Here is a 16,595-nt window from a genome sequence, read left to right on the forward strand (position 1 = left end):
TTAAGGGGCAAAAATATAATCGTGTAAGCACATCTTTATATTAATTCTAAAATTTAAATTCCATTTATTTTAAATAAAATATTTTTTAAAAAATATTTTTTTATATATTTAATATTTAAAAAAATTAATTAATTGAAAATATTTTTCTAATTAAAAAAATTTTAATTATTTTTAAAAAAATAAAAAGAAATCATTTTTTATCTTTTGAAAATTTTATTAAAATTTATATATATAAATTTATTAATATATTTTATTTTTTAAATTAAAATTAAAAAATAAAAAATAAATTATTTTTCGCGGCAAAAAAATATTCTCAATAAAAAAATTTTCCAAATGCATCAGAGCACTGTTAATTTCCCACCATATTTTCTCCTAGTTTCGTCGCTGAAAATGGTTGTCTCTTCATTGCGGCCGACACCTCCTCCGACCTTCGCTATTCTCTCTCCTCTTCCATTGCTACCCTCGCTCCTTCTTCCCCTACCCATCTCAATCCTCCTGAGTGCCACCTGCCCATTCTTGTACATTTCTATTAGTTTATTCAATTTCTATTATCTTCTCGCTCTCAGGAATTTAGATTTTGATAAGCGAAAACGCTAACTACGTAGAAGGTTTTAGGAGCTAAAACACACTTTATTGGAGACTAATCAATAGAGCTTATGAACTAGGATTTCTAAGGCGCCTCAGTCCGTGCAGTGAAGACGCATTGCTCAGCCGTGGAGAGATTCTCTTACCCGCATGTGACACCCTAGCGTAATAGATGATGAGCGGGATATTATCATCACTCAGGTCTCGAGGGACAAGGTAAGTCATTCTCCTTAATTTCTGATTTCTGTTGTGCGATCGTTGGGTCCCTGGGGCTTATTGTTAATTTAAATAGATTGATATTGTAGGTTCCTGGGGCTGTGTCACTGTGTGTGTTGCAAGAAGCATGGGAAAAGGAGGTTGTTCTTGAAATTGGAGACAGTTTGCTTCGAGAGAGACTGCCCAAATCATTCTTGCAAGGTGTTGGTTGGCCATGGCGCTTGCTTATATGGACTTGTCAAGGATGCTATGGCTTTGAATCCTAAGGATTTCATCTCAGCCTCTGAGATGCTAGAGAGAGCTTTGAAGCTTTTGCAGGTATTTGACTGCATGAACTTTTAACATTTCTTTAATCAATTTTGATGTAATAATGAAAATTTCCATTTTATTTGATAAAAAAAGGGAAGAAATATAAAACAAAAAGAAAAGGGGAAACAAACAAAAAAAAAAGCGAAGGGGCACTCTTTCTATACAGATGATTTTTAAGTACAATATTGCTGAAAGTGATACTGATAGATAAGTTATTTTTATGTCATCGTCATCGTCACACAATTAAAGCCAGAAAAAACTTTGCTTTGCTTTAAAAATGCATAGACAACCTGCAGGAGGCTAATGGCTTCCAATAAGGTAATAAACTTAATAACAGAACCGAGCCAACCACCCTCCATCTCCCCTGAAATGTATTAATGATTCCCTTCTTCATCTATTGACATACCATTAGAGGATTTAATATATATTTTATATGAATGAAAAAAAAGTACTTGTACTGTTTTTAGCAGCAGAATAAAAAAAAAATCCTGCAACTACAGTTAATTCATAACCGGTGTTCAATTTACAATTAGGAGAACGCTGAACATTCAACCATGCAGGATAAAGCTTGCGGAATGAAGATCCATTAAAGAAAGAAACTTTTGGAACTCCCAACTCCCACAGGCTCTCATAATATAGACAGAGAAGACACATTGTCTCTCCAGCTGGAGGATTTTTGACTTGATGATGGGGTTATAAAGCTGAGTCCAAACATCTCCTTAGGGGCCAAGCGTGGCTCTACATATCCGACCAACTTGGTAATAAGCAAAGAACTTTCCTTCATATGTTTCAAGTCTTTTGTGTCTGTCCATAAACGGCGTGTCAACTGTACTCTCCTCTGCTTTGTGTCCAAGTCGATACCCCACCTCAGGTAAAGTTCCTCTCTCTCCCTTTTCGTCAACTTTTTCTCTAATTGCTTTGCTAAAAATTCCCTTTCCCTATTGAGAGCCTTCAAACTACCATCAGAAAACAAGAGTGGCAGAAATTTCAGACACTTGTTAAAGCCATTGTAATGATAAAAGGCAACACCAATGTCTATGACTTCGTTTCATAGAACTTGACTGATTTTGATTCTTTTGCCTAATTCAGATAACATTACAAAGGTACTATGAAGTAGAAAAGAACATCACAAATGGAAGAAAGTGATTTCATAAGACCAACAATACAAAATGAGTGTTTAGTAATTTTGACACTTCAAACGTATGGAAAAAAAAGTATTTAGTGATTATTTGGAGTAGATGCTATGTATTAGAAACAGTTATTTAGAATTAACTACTATTAGTTGTGGAAGCAATTTAGCTTTGTATTGGGAGGTCTATAAAATGGTTTCTGTCTTCTCAGAAGATCCCAAATATCTCATAATTTCATAGGTGTTCATGATTATCTTATTATATTCAAATTTATAAATATATCTCAAGAAATTCCTTTCACTCTGTATTCTCGAGGTAGTTAGAAAGGCAAATTTAAGCATTTCCTTTGGTAAGTATTATGCTTCATAGCATGTACCATGTAAATAAATTCCCTTAATGGGTTAGAAAGACTACCTTGTGGTTGGTGAGACGATCTGAGTATCTATCATCGTGTTAGTTCTACGGGCAGACGTATCCTTCAGAAAATACAATCTTCTAAGCTCAACCTCCATATATACGTTGTCTGAAGAGTCACCTTTGAAGAGCAAAAAGAAATAGCTTCTGTGGACCAATGGTACATGGGATTTAGCCCATAGCTCAATTATCTTTTTCCGGTATCTTAGGAATTTTGAGGGCCAACTACGATGCTGCCTATCACCATTGCCTCTCTGTGCGCCTACACCTCTGCTGTTCCCTGCGTCACCAATTAGAATTGATGCTTCCGGGACCTGCAAATAGCCATCCTTTGGTAAGTGAAATGTGTTCTTTGTGAGGTCTGCTAAAACAGAGCTACAGAGCTGCAGGGTCAGAGGTGCCAGCCCCTGCAATTCGTGTTTTCCATCTACATTAGAGAAGAAGAAGAAGAAGAGGAAGAAGAGCTATCTGATGTGTGTGTAAACATATACAGGCACTAGATTCACTTGGCACCACAGCAATCCTTACATAGTCTCAATCCTTATGTATAATCCTAACAACTGCTTAACATAATCATAACTATAACATGACACAAGCATCTCGGATACATGGATAGCATTATACAGACACATGAATATTCAATAGCAATGTACTTTTTGTTTTCTGCAATAATATGTAAGCATGATTAACTGTAATCTGCCCATTAACAATCTCGCATACTTCTGTCTCATACTATATGTTTAGGAAGAATCTTGAGCCTTTGATTATTTTAGCACCATAAAATGGTTTATTTAAAATCTATGCCTTTTCCGCTCATTAAAAAATCTACTAAATTCTTCATAATTTGTTACTCAATTTGAAAGAAATTGATATGGTTCAAGACATATAAAAAAAAGAGGGCATTAGATCATATGAACCATCAGAATGAAGAGAGGAACATGAGAACAAACATGGGGTATGTGTGTGTGTGTTAGAGAGAGAGAGGTTTGCATTCTCACAGGAACATCACTAATTTGCATCTCTGACTGAGGAACAGGCAATTTGTTTACTCCTGCAACACAATCAAGGACACTTGGAGTATCGTTTACATCTACGTTTATCTCTTTGATGCTTTCTTCTTCTGTGGAAACACTACCAATGGAAGTCTTTGAATCTTCCCTAGACATACTTCTAGTTTCGGCATCAAGCTCTAATTCAGGAAGCTTTTGTTCAATGTCTAATGGTCTTTCCAGAGAGTCCTCAGTATGTGGTGTGTTTTCGTTCTCTTCTTCCTTTTCATACCAAATATCAGATGGAATTTTCATAAGAACCGTTCTCCTGCTTTTGCTTCTAGTCCATGTCAAGCCTCTAGCAGAAGCACCTGCTTCAATGGAAGAAGCTCGTTCTAAAGAGCCGATTGTTTCATACAATTCCTTAATTTTTCGCTTTAGAGCATCATGAGAGTCATATGAATTATCATGGTTCACCTCTTCATCTTTTTCCTGTGTTGATGGTGCGGCACCCTCATTCCTCACTTCTTTTGAGGCTAATTTTCCTTCTTGTTCTTTAGAACCAATTAACGACGCATCACCTTCTGTTTTCTTGTTCACGCATTCTTCCTCCGTTTCGATGCATCGAACTTCCTTGCAGATATCTTCCGTTTCTTCACGATTACCATGACATGGATCAGGCCCAAAAAACTTAGGATTGTTGTTATCCAGCTGAAGATTGTCTTCAGGATCAGGAACCTGTAGGGTTTTCTTGGTAGGAGTAACCACACTGGCCTCATCAAAATCCATGTTGCTTTTTGAAAGACCTACAGGATTGATCACCTCCGAGGACTCCGATGCTGAATTTTCATCTAATCTGGAAAATCTATCTTCACCAGTTGACCTTAGCAAACTTTCAACTCGAGATTGAGCAAGATCACGTTGCCAAGTTAATTCTTTGATTTCTTTATCCATCTGCAATATTTTCAAGAAAACAATGTGAACAAACATTGACAAGTGTTTAGCAGCAACCAGAACCCACTCCACCCCTTCACCCCACCTTTTCTTTCTGTGGCCTACTACTAAAGAATTAAGCCCTCACCCAGTGCAACAGCTTTGGCAGAGGGAGATAGGTCTTAATTTACTTTAAAATAAAAAAAAGTCCAGCCAGAATCAGAATGATGCCTATTCTATAAAAATTAATGAATATCAATCATCACTGAAGATTAATGGACCCTTTAATATGGCATCTTATGTGTGATTAATTGTTCCGTAAGTGAACGTTTTGCTTCCATATCTACAATTGAATGCAAGTTGCTACTTTCTTCCCTCTAAAAGATGTGCCTTCAGTTTTGTTTTAAATGCAAATTAGTGTACGAGTATTCACCTGTTCAATCAGAAGGTCCTTTTGTCTAAGTAATGCAGCACTATCACCTGTTACAGAAATTGATCCGGTGCTCTTTAACCGACCCTCCAGCCTGGCTAGTTCTTTTTGCAATTGTTTTACCAATGCCTTATCTGACATCATTACATTCACTTGTGCATTAGTAGCCACCTCTTTAGCACAACTTGCAAACAAGAGGGTGTTTCTTGACTGCTCGACGTGACTGCGCGAAGGGCTTATAGTGCAGATCATGGCAGTTCTGGCATTGCCTCCTAAGGAATTCTGCAGTATGCGTGTTAGCTTGGAGTCTCTGTAAGGTATGTGTCCATTTCTTCCCTTGCTGCAGCATTCATGGAGTAATCATATTAAGGAAATATGTCGAGAATTTCAGAAGATTAAGGGTCATGCCAGTGATTACCAAGACAAACCCCCACCCAGAAAAAAGTAGAAACAGTTTTTAGGCCAACAATGGACATCAAAATAGGAAAAATGTGTAAAGGTTTACGGGCAACAGATCAAGCAGGATAGCAACAATACTGAATCTGCAATAGGCTACAGTATAAAATGATGCAGCCTCTTGATCAAATTTTAGCCAAGATCAAATCGAAATCAAGGAGGAGAAACACTAAATGTAGCTAAAAATAGTATAATTATTGGAATAATTTATATCATACTCCATCAGTTCTATAATTTTTATCTTTTTTTTTTCAATTTTTTAGCTATTCCAAAATATTATCTACTTTCCTTTTATATAAATTGACTATTATATTTAATTTAATCTCATTTTCAATATAATATTTTATTAATGGTTTATTTTTTTAAATGAGAATTCAAACTATCTTTTAATATTTAATAAATTTAATATTTTTATTTTAAATTGAAGATGGATATAATAAAAAAATTAATAAAAAAAACTTTAATTATAATAACTATTAATTTCTTAAAATGCATAAAAAAAAGTAGATAAAAACTATGAGAAGAGAGAGCATATCATATGGCTTATTTGACCACATATTGTGAACCGGAGGGCTTACCTTCCTTTAGGGATGGGATTTATATGCATCAGTGTGGATAAATAAAGCAATCACTCAATTGTCCTTTTGGAGAAAAAACGGGAGTACCGCTGATAGTAATATTGGTTCTTGCTATACAAATTTTCAACTGCCAATCGAATCGAAAATTAAAATCTTTTGTCTGTTAATACCTCAATTTGCGAATTACAGTTCCCAGTGTCAGTAAGCTGCGATTTATGTGGGAACCTTCTTTTAATCTCGCGCCAGCTGTCAATGTCTGAGAAGCACGCTCGCTCCCCGCAAGATCAACAAAATTCTATAGCACAAAACCAACTCAACTTATCCTTCTAAGTATTAGAGGCACAAAAAAAAAGAGGTTGTCCTGTCATACACTTGAGAAGAAAATTTCCAATTTATCATTAATTCCAGCAAAAAAAGTTTACTTCATACCACTGTAGCCGTGAGAGTGCTTGAATTTTCGGCACCTGAATATTCACGACAGCAGCTTTCTACTGTCTGGGAGATTTCACCATTTGAGAACCAATAAAACAAAGGTGATAAATAAGAATATACATCAAAACTGGCGGGTGGGGACTAATTAACTACCAAAGTAGACAAGAAGTTTACCAGTCTTATAATTTGATGAGATCTGGAGCTATTCTCATTCAGAGAGGTCTCTCCTATTTGCCTTTGAGCTGCAAGAATTCAACACCAAAAGTAAAGGCATTAGTGTTATTCAGTGTAAAAACTAAACAAACATGAAATGCGTTATATATCTTTATGATACGATTACCTTCACAAATAGAAAAGAGCTCCTGTAAATGGTTCCGATCTGTTAGAGTCTCCTCTGTAAGCTTCTCGATTACAGTCCCTTTCTGTTGATTGTGAAATATTGTTATAAGAGTGGTTTTCTTTTTTTTTTTTTAAAAAAAAAAAAGGCTGCATCACTGCAATATTCAGACAAAAGGGAAGGCACAATATACCTCTGGATCATCTAGGACTCTAAGTGGAGTGCTATCTGTGCTAAGGAGGTCTCTGACGGCTTCATTGTAAATCTCCATGGCTGAGAATTTCAAAACGAATTCTCTTTCCTTGTGCTAGATATATATAACAAAAGAAAAAAGCTCTATAAGTATTACAATCCACAAATTATGAAGACTTTAGAAGTAAATGGCTAGTTTATGAAGCATTCCACATTTATGGGATCGGAGGATGTTTCATATATACAGCCTTGCCCGTACGTCGGAAAGAACCTATCTCCATGCATATACAATAAAAAAGAGAGAGTAATTTATACTGCTTTTTTGTAGAAATTACCTGGTCTATATATTCATATATATCTGCAACTGCATATTCAGTAATTCCTCTCATAGTATAAGTCTTCCCGCTGCTTGTTTGACCATATGCAAAAATACTAGCTGGATATACATTTTGGTAGTGTGAAAAAAATTTCCCAAATCGTGCAGAGCTAGAATATAGGAGATTAGAAATTTGAAAAGAAGAAGATAACTCACAGTTAATGCCACTAACTGCTGCAAGAGCAATTTCTTTGGCTCCTTCCTCGTATACATGCTTTGTGTGGCATTCACCCCCAAATACTCTGTCTATACCAAATATAATAATAAAATTAAAGCAGAAGAACGGGAGATCTTCTTTGGTTACCTCAATTTTTTTTTTAAAAAAAAAAAGAATAAAACAACCAAATGGAAACGACACGAGCGTTTGGTTTACCAAATGAATAGGCAGCAGGAACCATGGAGCGATCAAGCATGCTGCTTCTGAAAATAATGGTGGTATCGTTAATGCATTCCCAATCGCAGACATCGTTTCTCGCGATTTCTCTTTCGTTCAAAGGCCTCATTCTAACCGAAACAAACATTCTCTCGCCTTGGCCACTAGATCCCTGTAAATCCCCAAACATTGACTCGTCCCCACCCATTGACGACCATCCCAGGCTCCTCCTTTCCTCTCGTGACCTTACGCTCATTTTCGTAGTAAACAAACAAGCAAAATCCTCTAAAAGCTCAAATCAATATTCACCAATCCTTTCCTAAAAAAACATGGCAGATAATTCTCTTCCCGTTCTCACAACAATCGGAAAAATAAAAATAAAATATGTGAGAGAAATGATTCAGAGATCAAATCATCAAAATGCAAGACAAATTTGACAGACGTGAAGCCTCCCTTTCCTTGTCCCGATCATCTCATACCAAAACGAACAGAGAAAGAACAGAAACGAATCAGCCAAACAAGGAGGTAAGTTTTGACTGAAATCGTTTTCCGTTCTCTCTCTCTCGTTTGGCCTCCCCCTCTCTGTTCCCGGAAGGAGAAGAGGCTGAAACAGTACAAGAAAATCGTTGTTCTGTCTCCCGCTCCTCCTCCTTCCTCTCTCCCTTGAATTAGTTGCGAAGGCCATTTCTAATAAAACTGACACCTCTAACTAACTTACCGTTTTAGCCTCAACGACTTTCCCGCGCATCAACGCCTTCAGAGCATCATTCTTTGGTGGGTCTTGGCTGTAAAAGTAATTTTACCTAATTACTTTTTAAGACCACAATTTTTTTATCCAAGTAATTTTTTGTTAATATCTTTTTGGCAATTTTCTTCTTTGGGTAAAAATAGGACGTCTTCTCTTATTTCTGGCAACTATTTGGTTAATTCATTGACGAAAAATACATAATTCTATTTCAGTTTCCTCTCTAATTTCCTAATTTAATCTTTATTATTTATTCCAATCAAATTATTTGAGTTAATTTAATTTTAAAAATTTTTTAAAAGAAAAATCGAATGAATAATACAGATCTGTTTTTGGTTGGTGAAAGAGGTAGTCATAATTCACTTTGAAAATAAAACTAAATTGATTTAACGAAATCAATGCAATTTTTTTATATATATTATCTTATTCATTTGGATTCTTGTGAATATGTCTATTAAAAAAATAACAATATTTTCGTTAAATTTTTATTTATTTAAATTTGATATATTTATTAAAAAAATAACAATATATTCATTAAATTTTTAACGGTGTTTAGTATCAATTTTATTTCTATTTTATGGGTGAAATTAATTCAATTTAAATTAACTAAAATTAGAATTCAATTAAGTGGAGCTGTAAAATTTTCAAATCAAAATTTAAAAAAAAAATCTTTCTAATAAATTAATTTATTCAATTTTGTCAAAATTAAATCCAACCGCAAAAAAGAAAAAAAAAAGACACCAACAGTTTGATTTTGACTCCATAATCGGTGCTCATTTTATGTTGACTCCTCTCGAAATTTTTCCATGTTTATTTGATGATGTTAATGGAATTTCTACTTTCATTTTACGTAGTATAATTTCAGTATAGTTATTTTGCTCTCATTTAATATAAAAAACGAAATCCTATTTAGACAAAAAGTAAAAACTTTTCTTAGAAATGTAAACGTCAAATTAAATTACGGGGTAAGCATGAGCATCAGGAATGTACCTTATCAGTTTAAATTGGTTTATGCTCATCCTTATTTTGACATAATTCATTTTATAAAAAAAAATTAAATAAATTCTTGTAAAATTATATAACATTTTAAGTTTTTAAAATGAAAATTTTTTAAAATTAAAAATGAATTAAAATTTTTTATTCTAAATAAAATAATTATAAAAAAATTAATTCAATTAAATTTTTATAAAAATTTTTATTTCAAATAGAGGATTAATGTTTGCTTGAAAATAACTTGGCAGTTTAAGACCTCAAATTTGTGGGCATTAAGTATATCAGTTCAGCGCTCTATTGATGTCCATATCAAATAATCATGTTTTCCCTCTTATAAAAATAAGCTTATTTTCTTAAAATTTATCTTAAATTTTTTAGATAGTAATTTATTGATTGATTTTTAATATATTCCTATTTAGTATATATATTAAAAAAATAAAATTTATTAGTTTTAAAAATAATTTAATAATAGATTAATATTACGGCATCATGCATTTTAGATTAGAGTGTATTAGATCAGAGTATATGAATAAGTAGAATTAAAGGATTGTTTACATTCATTTAACTAATATTTAAGAATTAATAAATAAATAATGTATTACATTATATATAAATATAAATTTTTGGTTAAAATTAGTTTACATTTACAATAGATTTAAATTTAAATTGAGATATAAATCGAAAACTTTAATTATAATTATAATTAAATTTAAAAATTTTAAGTTTTTTATTTAATTAAATAATTTATTTTTGAATTCCCTACTATTTGAATAAATTTAAAAGATAGGGCTTGTAGTCCTATGAATATAATTGTGATTAAAAAAAGCTAATGGACAAAAATGATATTTATTCTACAGATATTTTATCTTAGGGTATATCTTCCACGCTTGAAAACGAGTACGTACACAAGTTGATAAATTATCCCTCGTTGACTCTGATCTCAAGCTTCCTGAACCTATCCGCTCAGTTTCTCGTCATTTTGATCTGATAATCATGCCTCTCTTCTACTTCTTTCGTAATTCCGATGGTCCTTTTCTTGGTGAGCGGCTTTATGGGGAGATGCCCAAAGGAGAAGCATTATCCGATCCCCCTGTTGCAGCCATAATTCAACATGACCAAGGTGAGACTTCTGCTTTCGCTGCTTACAAAACTAAATATGAAAACCTGCCTCATCATCTCAAATCCTGCCTTGATTATATCTTCCTTTGTTCTATGTGTTGGCATGACGATAAGGACCACGTAGTTAGGTTATTGTTAGCTCAAGGTCTAATACCAGAAAAATCAGGGGAGATTATGGAAGATACAGCAGCAAGTAATATTAAGGAATTAATTGACCTTGGGATGCTTCACGAAGAGTATGATTATTATACGACAAGATTATTAGTCTCTGAATTCCATAAGAAATCATGCATTACTGAAGTCCAGGAGCACGATTTTGTTTTTAAAGCTGCGAATTTGCCTATACATGCATCCATTAGCAATGGTGGAGAAGACCTTCCTCCTAACTTTAAAACCCTTCTAATTCGATCCTTGTTTGCGGAATCTTGGGAATCTATATCCTCCCATGCATACCACTCTGTGTACTTCTCTCAGGTGTATTTGCAAACTGTTTGTGCATTGCAATTTATTTTGGTGTTGGAATTGCATGGAGGAATAGAGTACTTACCTGATGAAGTGGGAGAATTGGTTCACCTCAGGTATTTAGGCTTGAAGGGTACGGGCATAAAGAAGCTGCCGCATACAATTGGTAATCTTCAGAAACTACAAACTTTGGAGGTAACAAGTTCAATGCTGCATCAACTACCAATAGAAATTCTGAATATTAAACAGCTGAGGCACCTTATATTCGACAATCATGTTCCAAGAGGGATTGGAACGTTGGTAAATCTATATTCACTTGTTGGTGTTTGTGCTGATGCTGATGCTGGCTTTGCCATTGAATTGAGTACCTTAACCCATTTACGAAACCTTAATATTCGGATGGTGTATGAGGATCATGCCAATGAGCTATTTGCAGCCATTTTTAATCTTGAAAACCTCGTCTCCCTCTCACTAAATGCAGAAGATGCGTACCTTGGCACACCATTGCCTGATTTGGAGCCATTTTCTCCTCCACCTCATATTCAAGAGCTTAGTTTATATGGTGGCTTAATTGAAATGCCTAATTGGCTTGCCTCCATGGAAAACCTTATCCGTCTAGTATTAAAACGTTCTACTCTCTTGGAGTTCCCGTCTTCTGTTCTTCAGTTTCTTCCTAAATTAAAACATCTCATTTTAGATGATGCCTATAAGACAAAGATCATTGGTAAAGAGTTTTGCAACGCAGGTGGATATCCGAAGCTGGAAACATTGTTGATATCTTCGATGGACCTGGTGGAGTGGACTGAGATTGTAAATGGGGCTTTTCCAAGTTTGAAGAAGCTTAAATTTAAAGATTGTCCGAATTTGAGATTTCTTCCGGAAGGTTTACAGCACATCTCTACGATTCAAGAGCTTGTTTTATGGCCTTCGCATGGGGACCTAGCAAGGAGATTGAAAGGTGAAGAAAATTACAAGATCAAGAATATTTCAAATTTGGATATCAGGGAAGAAAGGGAGCTGCTGTTTGATCCCAAATGCCCCCTCTGCTCACTACTACATTCGAGGTAATTCTTTAGAGATTCGAGATGATAGAAAATTCCAGCATTTGATCCATGTTTGTAACTTTTGAAACAGGGGTGGCGGCTCTTAATAATTTGATTGTTGCTAGCATTTATTCGGTATTATTTGGTGAATTATAAGGCCATCCAAGTTTTTGCACGCGATCAATATCTGACATTTAATCTGTATTTTTCTTAATTTTGTCATGAGCCCCCGATATGAAGTTTGCAATGATAAAACATGGGCTGCGCAAGGGAGTGACTGGTGAGTATTGTCGCCACATAAATTGAGATTAGCTTGAAAAAAAGGGTTGGGTTAGGGAAAGAATGAGGAGGTGAAAGAATGGGTCCTCATATTAAATTTTACAATTATTTACTCTCTCCGCTTGGAATATGAATGCAGCTACGGGTTATGCTCCGCACTCCAAAAGGGGCACAAAGCAAAAAAAAGAATAACAAAGCTTTCGCATTATGCTTATGTGGGAATGCAATACAGGAACCCAATCCACTCTATAATTTTTTTTCTTTTTCTTTTTTTAATTTTAAAATTATTATTTATTTTTTAATATTATAATATATATAAATTCACTATTACAATCTTATTTAATTTTATATTATTTTTAAAATAATCTTTAATTAATTATCATTTTTATAATTCAAATATTTAAAAATTATTTAATATTTTTAAAATAAATATAATTAAAAATTAATAAAAAAAATTTTTATTATTATCTTTTTGGAAATTTTCTTCTTGTGGGTAAAAAGAGGGTGTCTTCTCTTATTTATGGCTACTATTTGATTAATTCATCGACCACAATACATGATTCTATATCAATTTCACTCCTATTTTCATATTTTATTCTGTATTATTTAATTATCAAATTAGTTTAAGTTAGTTTAATTTAAGATTAAAAAGAAAAATAAAACATAAATTAACTATATATATTATGGTTACTCACAAATTCAAAATTTATAAGAGAGTAAGTTGTTCAGACTTCAGAGAGATTATCCGCCGTACATCTAAAATAATCAAATCATTGTGTAAAATCTGTTTTGGATATGAGCCTATTCTCTCTCCACAATATCTTCTCCTGGCTTCTTTTCCTTTTTCTTTCTTTTTTTTTTTTTTTTTTTGGCTTTTAATATGAATATGGACTTCCTTGGGTCAAACTTAATTGGTTGTTTTAAGTTAATATGCAGGCCACTCTCGTCTGGGGTTCGGTAGCAAAAGTCCTGAAATTGATAGTGATGAGTTAAGAGCCATTTTGTCCCTTACGGCCATAAATATTTCTTTATTGTTAGAATATTTAGAAAAAGTTATGGCAAAAGAAAATCATCTTAAAAAAAAATTAAAGAAATTTACTAATTTACCCATGATTTTTATTATTATTTATAAATTAATTTTTATATTTTAAAAAATATATTAAAACGTTATGATATAATTAAATTATTAATAAATAAATTTTTTCATCTTTCACTAATTTTTTTTTTCACTAAAGAGGAAGAATCAAAATATCCTTAGTGTTAATTAAATTTAATTTTCTCCTAAATCAACAGATCTTTCTGCTTTTCTTTTTCATCACTCATTTCATTTGATTCTTCCTATTTCAAAATAGTTTGACATCAAAATCAATAATACTCGACCTTTCAACACAATCCGTAAATTTTCATTAAATAAACTATAATATTATCATCTCAAGTATGACTTGAATAAGTGAGAGAGTCACCAACACGAAGCTCAGCAGTGCTTTCACTGCATCCCATAGTCCCGTTGTCAATGTTGTAAACAAAGAAACGTTGGCATTGTCAAATCTAAAAATCAATCTCTCTCTGCTTCTAATCAATCTCATTTTGGGTTTAGTTTGGATGCCTTGATTGAAGAAAATTTCAGCAATTTTCGAGTTTATAATTGATTATACTTCTTTGATTCTATACATTACTTAGGTTTTTTTTTTTTTTTACTGATTTGGAATTTTATTGATACTTTTTAGATTTAAAAACTGGTTTTGGATTTATGAATTTAATTAAACTATTATTAAAATTGAAATTAAGAAATGGTATTGGTTTGAGTTGGCAAGTGTGGATTCTCCATATAAAATAAAGTTTTGAATAATTTAGGATTTTAACAAATTTCTCTCTCCATTTATTATAGTTTTAATGAAAAAAATGTTAAAATTTAATGAAAAAATTATTTTATTAATCGAGATGAAAAATACGAATATTTTAAAGAGATTTTAAAAATATAATAACTGACTTAGTAAATATTGGTGTTATTTAAGAATTAAATTATAAATCTCTAAAAAATATTACTCATTCAATCTTATAATTTTTATCTACCTATTTTTTTTTTGTTGTTATTCTAAAATTATTGTTTAATTTTTTATACATAATTAATATATACATGGACTATCATAATTTTATTTAATATTATCTTATTTTAAAAATAATTTCTTATTAATTATCAAAATATATCTAAATATTAATAAAATTTAATATCTTTTAAAAAATATAATTAAAAAATTAATAAAAAAATTACTTTTTTAATTTATATGTAAAAATAAAGTAAATAAAAATTATAAAACGGATGTAATTTTAAAATTCAAAATGCTTAAAATCAAGCGTGATGTATTTGACTTCTAAACATTGGCCTTACATGGATTGTAGAATTGAGAGCAAATTTTTTTGATGTAGCTGAAATTAAAATGACGGTGTGATCAGAATGAAATTGTATTGTGATTAACTAATTCTACAAGATAAAGAATGTGAGGTGGTTGATATCTACGATAATCACTCTGACACTCAAGTCAATAATTTAGAGAATAAGGTGAATATAGAACTTAAAAGCATTTGTACGAGATAATTGTGTACTTTTGTTTCAATGATCCTTTTCTTTTTATACTATAAGAATATAGAGATAAATATAATATTTTCCGATAATTCGGCAATGATGTGGCCGGCTCGTGGGTAAGGGATTTTCACCGGTTAATTAAATAAGAATCATGTGATCATAGATGTAAATGAGATCTGCTGGATTATAACTGTTAATAGTAACTTTCTTATGAAATTTTATCATGAAATTAAGATTGTGAGTTTATCCAATCTGAAGCTAACCTGTCCTGAAGCACCCGAGACTTTTTTCTCTTGGTTCTAGGTACTATGGTCTTCCTTTCTATGGATAGAAAGGCATATTGATTTATTAGATTTTTGTCACGTGACATTGTCTTATGGTGACAGCTCACTACCTACTTTAGGCGATTATTGTATAATATCATAGGTCCTATAGCTGATTTTCGATTTTTTAAATTCGAAGGCGAGAGTCGTTTTCATGATCTGAGACATGTGACTTATTGTTCCGGGTTGAGCGTACGATATCCTTACTTTTTTCCTATTTGTCCTGCCGACTAGTCAAGTGAGGTCTAAGATCTTGTCTGGTAAACATTGAGTGATATAATAATATCTTGATGAATATCTAGACTCTCTCTAGCACCAACCAGCCTTGAGGATCATCCGGGCATCTTCTAGTCTTTACGAACTCCTTTGCCTTTTTCAGCCCTATCGGACTCTCGAGCATTTTTCAGCCTTAGCATACTTTTTCTTGCCTTGACCAGCTCTTACTAGCTTTTGGTCATTTGTCCAACCCTGACGGACTTTCAGACATTTTCTAGTCTTAACGATCTCAGGCATTTCTTAGACCTAACGTGCTTTCGGGCTTTCTTTAATCTTGAAGATCTTATGGACATTTTCTTAGCCCTGACGAGTTTCTGAGCATCTTCAGCTCTTGCAAGCTCCTTGACATTTTCCAATCTTGATGGACTTTCATGCATTTTTCAGCTTTAAAGAATTTCTAAGCATTTTCTCAATCCTTGTGAGGTCTCTGGCCCTTTACAGTCACGACGAGTTCTTTAACCTATGCATTAAATGTTTTAGAAATTCTTTGTGAAATGAGACTGACGTCCGGTTGGTTGGTTTGACTTATATCTATTTTGAGGTCTGTTATCAAATATCTTAAAAATTTCTTGTGAAACGGAACTAATATCCAGTAGATCGACATAATATATCTCCACTTTAAAGTAAGGTATTAGATGTTTTAAAAAATTTTTATAAAATAGAACTAATATACATATATCCGCTTTGAGCTCTGACATTATACGGTTGTTCTTCAATTCGGTATGGTTGATAAGAGGTAGATTCTTTACTCTGTTAGGATGAGTAGGTTGTATAAATTGATTGGGCTTGTGGAGGTTTTTTTTTTTTTTTACTTATTATTTTGTTTCTTCAATCGAAAAAAAAAAAATAATAAGAGTAAGCCAGTAACCCAAAAAGTTATCCCCTTATTTTTCTGCTGTGCCTAAAATTATCCAAAAATAAGGGCTGAAACTATAACAAAAGGAAATGCAAGCGACCGCTCTAGTGTGGGGTCCAAGTAATTTTTTGTTAATATCTTTTTGGCAATTTTCTTCTTTGGATA

The 16,595-nt window shown here is 32.8% G+C and overlaps 3 protein-coding genes across 5 annotated transcripts; 2 read left to right on the forward strand and 1 right to left on the reverse strand.

The window, feature by feature from the left end:
• Window positions 1-354: 354 nt before the first annotated feature.
• On the forward strand, window positions 355-1,803 carry LOC110614925. Of its 3 annotated transcripts, none has more exons than XR_006350627.1 (3): window positions 355-801; window positions 878-1,119; window positions 1,671-1,803. XR_006350627.1 is itself a non-coding variant. In XM_021756614.2 (3 exons), the coding sequence occupies exons 1-3, from the start codon at window positions 758-760 to the stop codon at window positions 1,698-1,700; spliced, it is 303 nt and encodes a 100-aa protein (XP_021612306.1). In that variant the 5' UTR covers window positions 355-757; the 3' UTR covers window positions 1,701-1,803. The 3 variants fall into 3 exon arrangements, 2 of the variants coding, with proteins under 2 accessions (XP_021612306.1, XP_043812358.1); XM_021756614.2 differs by having other exon boundaries at window positions 891-1,119; XM_043956423.1 differs by having other exon boundaries at window positions 891-1,119; window positions 1,644-1,777.
• On the reverse strand, window positions 1,516-8,399 carry LOC110614924 (kinesin-like protein KIN-7C). The gene is made up of 12 exons (XM_021756613.1): window positions 7,751-8,399; window positions 7,534-7,623; window positions 7,337-7,437; window positions 7,003-7,116; window positions 6,813-6,894; window positions 6,647-6,714; window positions 6,470-6,535; window positions 6,211-6,335; window positions 5,010-5,346; window positions 3,653-4,597; window positions 2,655-2,968; window positions 1,516-2,066 (listed from the first exon to the last, which is right to left on the reverse strand). Exons 1-12 carry the CDS (start codon window positions 8,004-8,006, stop codon window positions 1,739-1,741), a joined length of 2,826 nt encoding a protein of 941 aa, XP_021612305.1. The 5' UTR covers window positions 8,007-8,399; the 3' UTR covers window positions 1,516-1,738.
• A 2,014-nt stretch (window positions 8,400-10,413) lies between these two features.
• LOC110614997 (probable disease resistance RPP8-like protein 2) lies at window positions 10,414-12,571 on the forward strand. The gene has a single exon (XM_021756702.2). The coding sequence runs from the start codon at window positions 10,482-10,484 to the stop codon at window positions 12,135-12,137; it is 1,656 nt and encodes a 551-aa protein (XP_021612394.1). The 5' UTR covers window positions 10,414-10,481; the 3' UTR covers window positions 12,138-12,571.
• The last annotated feature ends 4,024 nt before the right edge of the window (window positions 12,572-16,595 follow it).

This window comes from Manihot esculenta, chromosome 5, assembly GCF_001659605.2.
Source record: "Manihot esculenta cultivar AM560-2 chromosome 5, M.esculenta_v8, whole genome shotgun sequence".
Classification (NCBI taxonomy): domain Eukaryota; kingdom Viridiplantae; phylum Streptophyta; class Magnoliopsida; order Malpighiales; family Euphorbiaceae; genus Manihot; species Manihot esculenta.

Excerpts from the sequence above, each read along its gene's own strand:
- LOC110614925 (XM_043956423.1), top strand. The coding sequence starts at position 758 with ATGATGAGCGGGATATTATCATCACTCAGGTCTCGAGGGACAAG. Across the intron at positions 802-890 it reads CTCAGGTCTCGAGGGACAAG|GTTCCTGGGGCTGTGTCACT; the intron begins GTAAGTCATTCT and ends TTGATATTGTAG. Across the intron at positions 1,120-1,643 it reads GAGCTTTGAAGCTTTTGCAG|GAGAACGCTGAACATTCAAC; the intron begins GTATTTGACTGC and ends ATTTACAATTAG.
- LOC110614924 (XM_021756613.1), bottom strand. The coding sequence starts at position 8,006 with ATGAGCGTAAGGTCACGAGAGGAAAGGAGGAGCCTGGGATGGTCGTCA. Across the intron at positions 6,536-6,646 it reads CTCATCAAATTATAAGACTG|ACAGTAGAAAGCTGCTGTCG; the intron begins GTAAACTTCTTG and ends GAAATCTCCCAG. Across the intron at positions 4,598-5,009 it reads AGGACCTTCTGATTGAACAG|ATGGATAAAGAAATCAAAGA; the intron begins GTGAATACTCGT and ends AAAATATTGCAG.
- LOC110614997 (XM_021756702.2), top strand. The coding sequence starts at position 10,482 with ATGCCTCTCTTCTACTTCTTTCGTAATTCCGATGGTCCTTTTCTTGGT.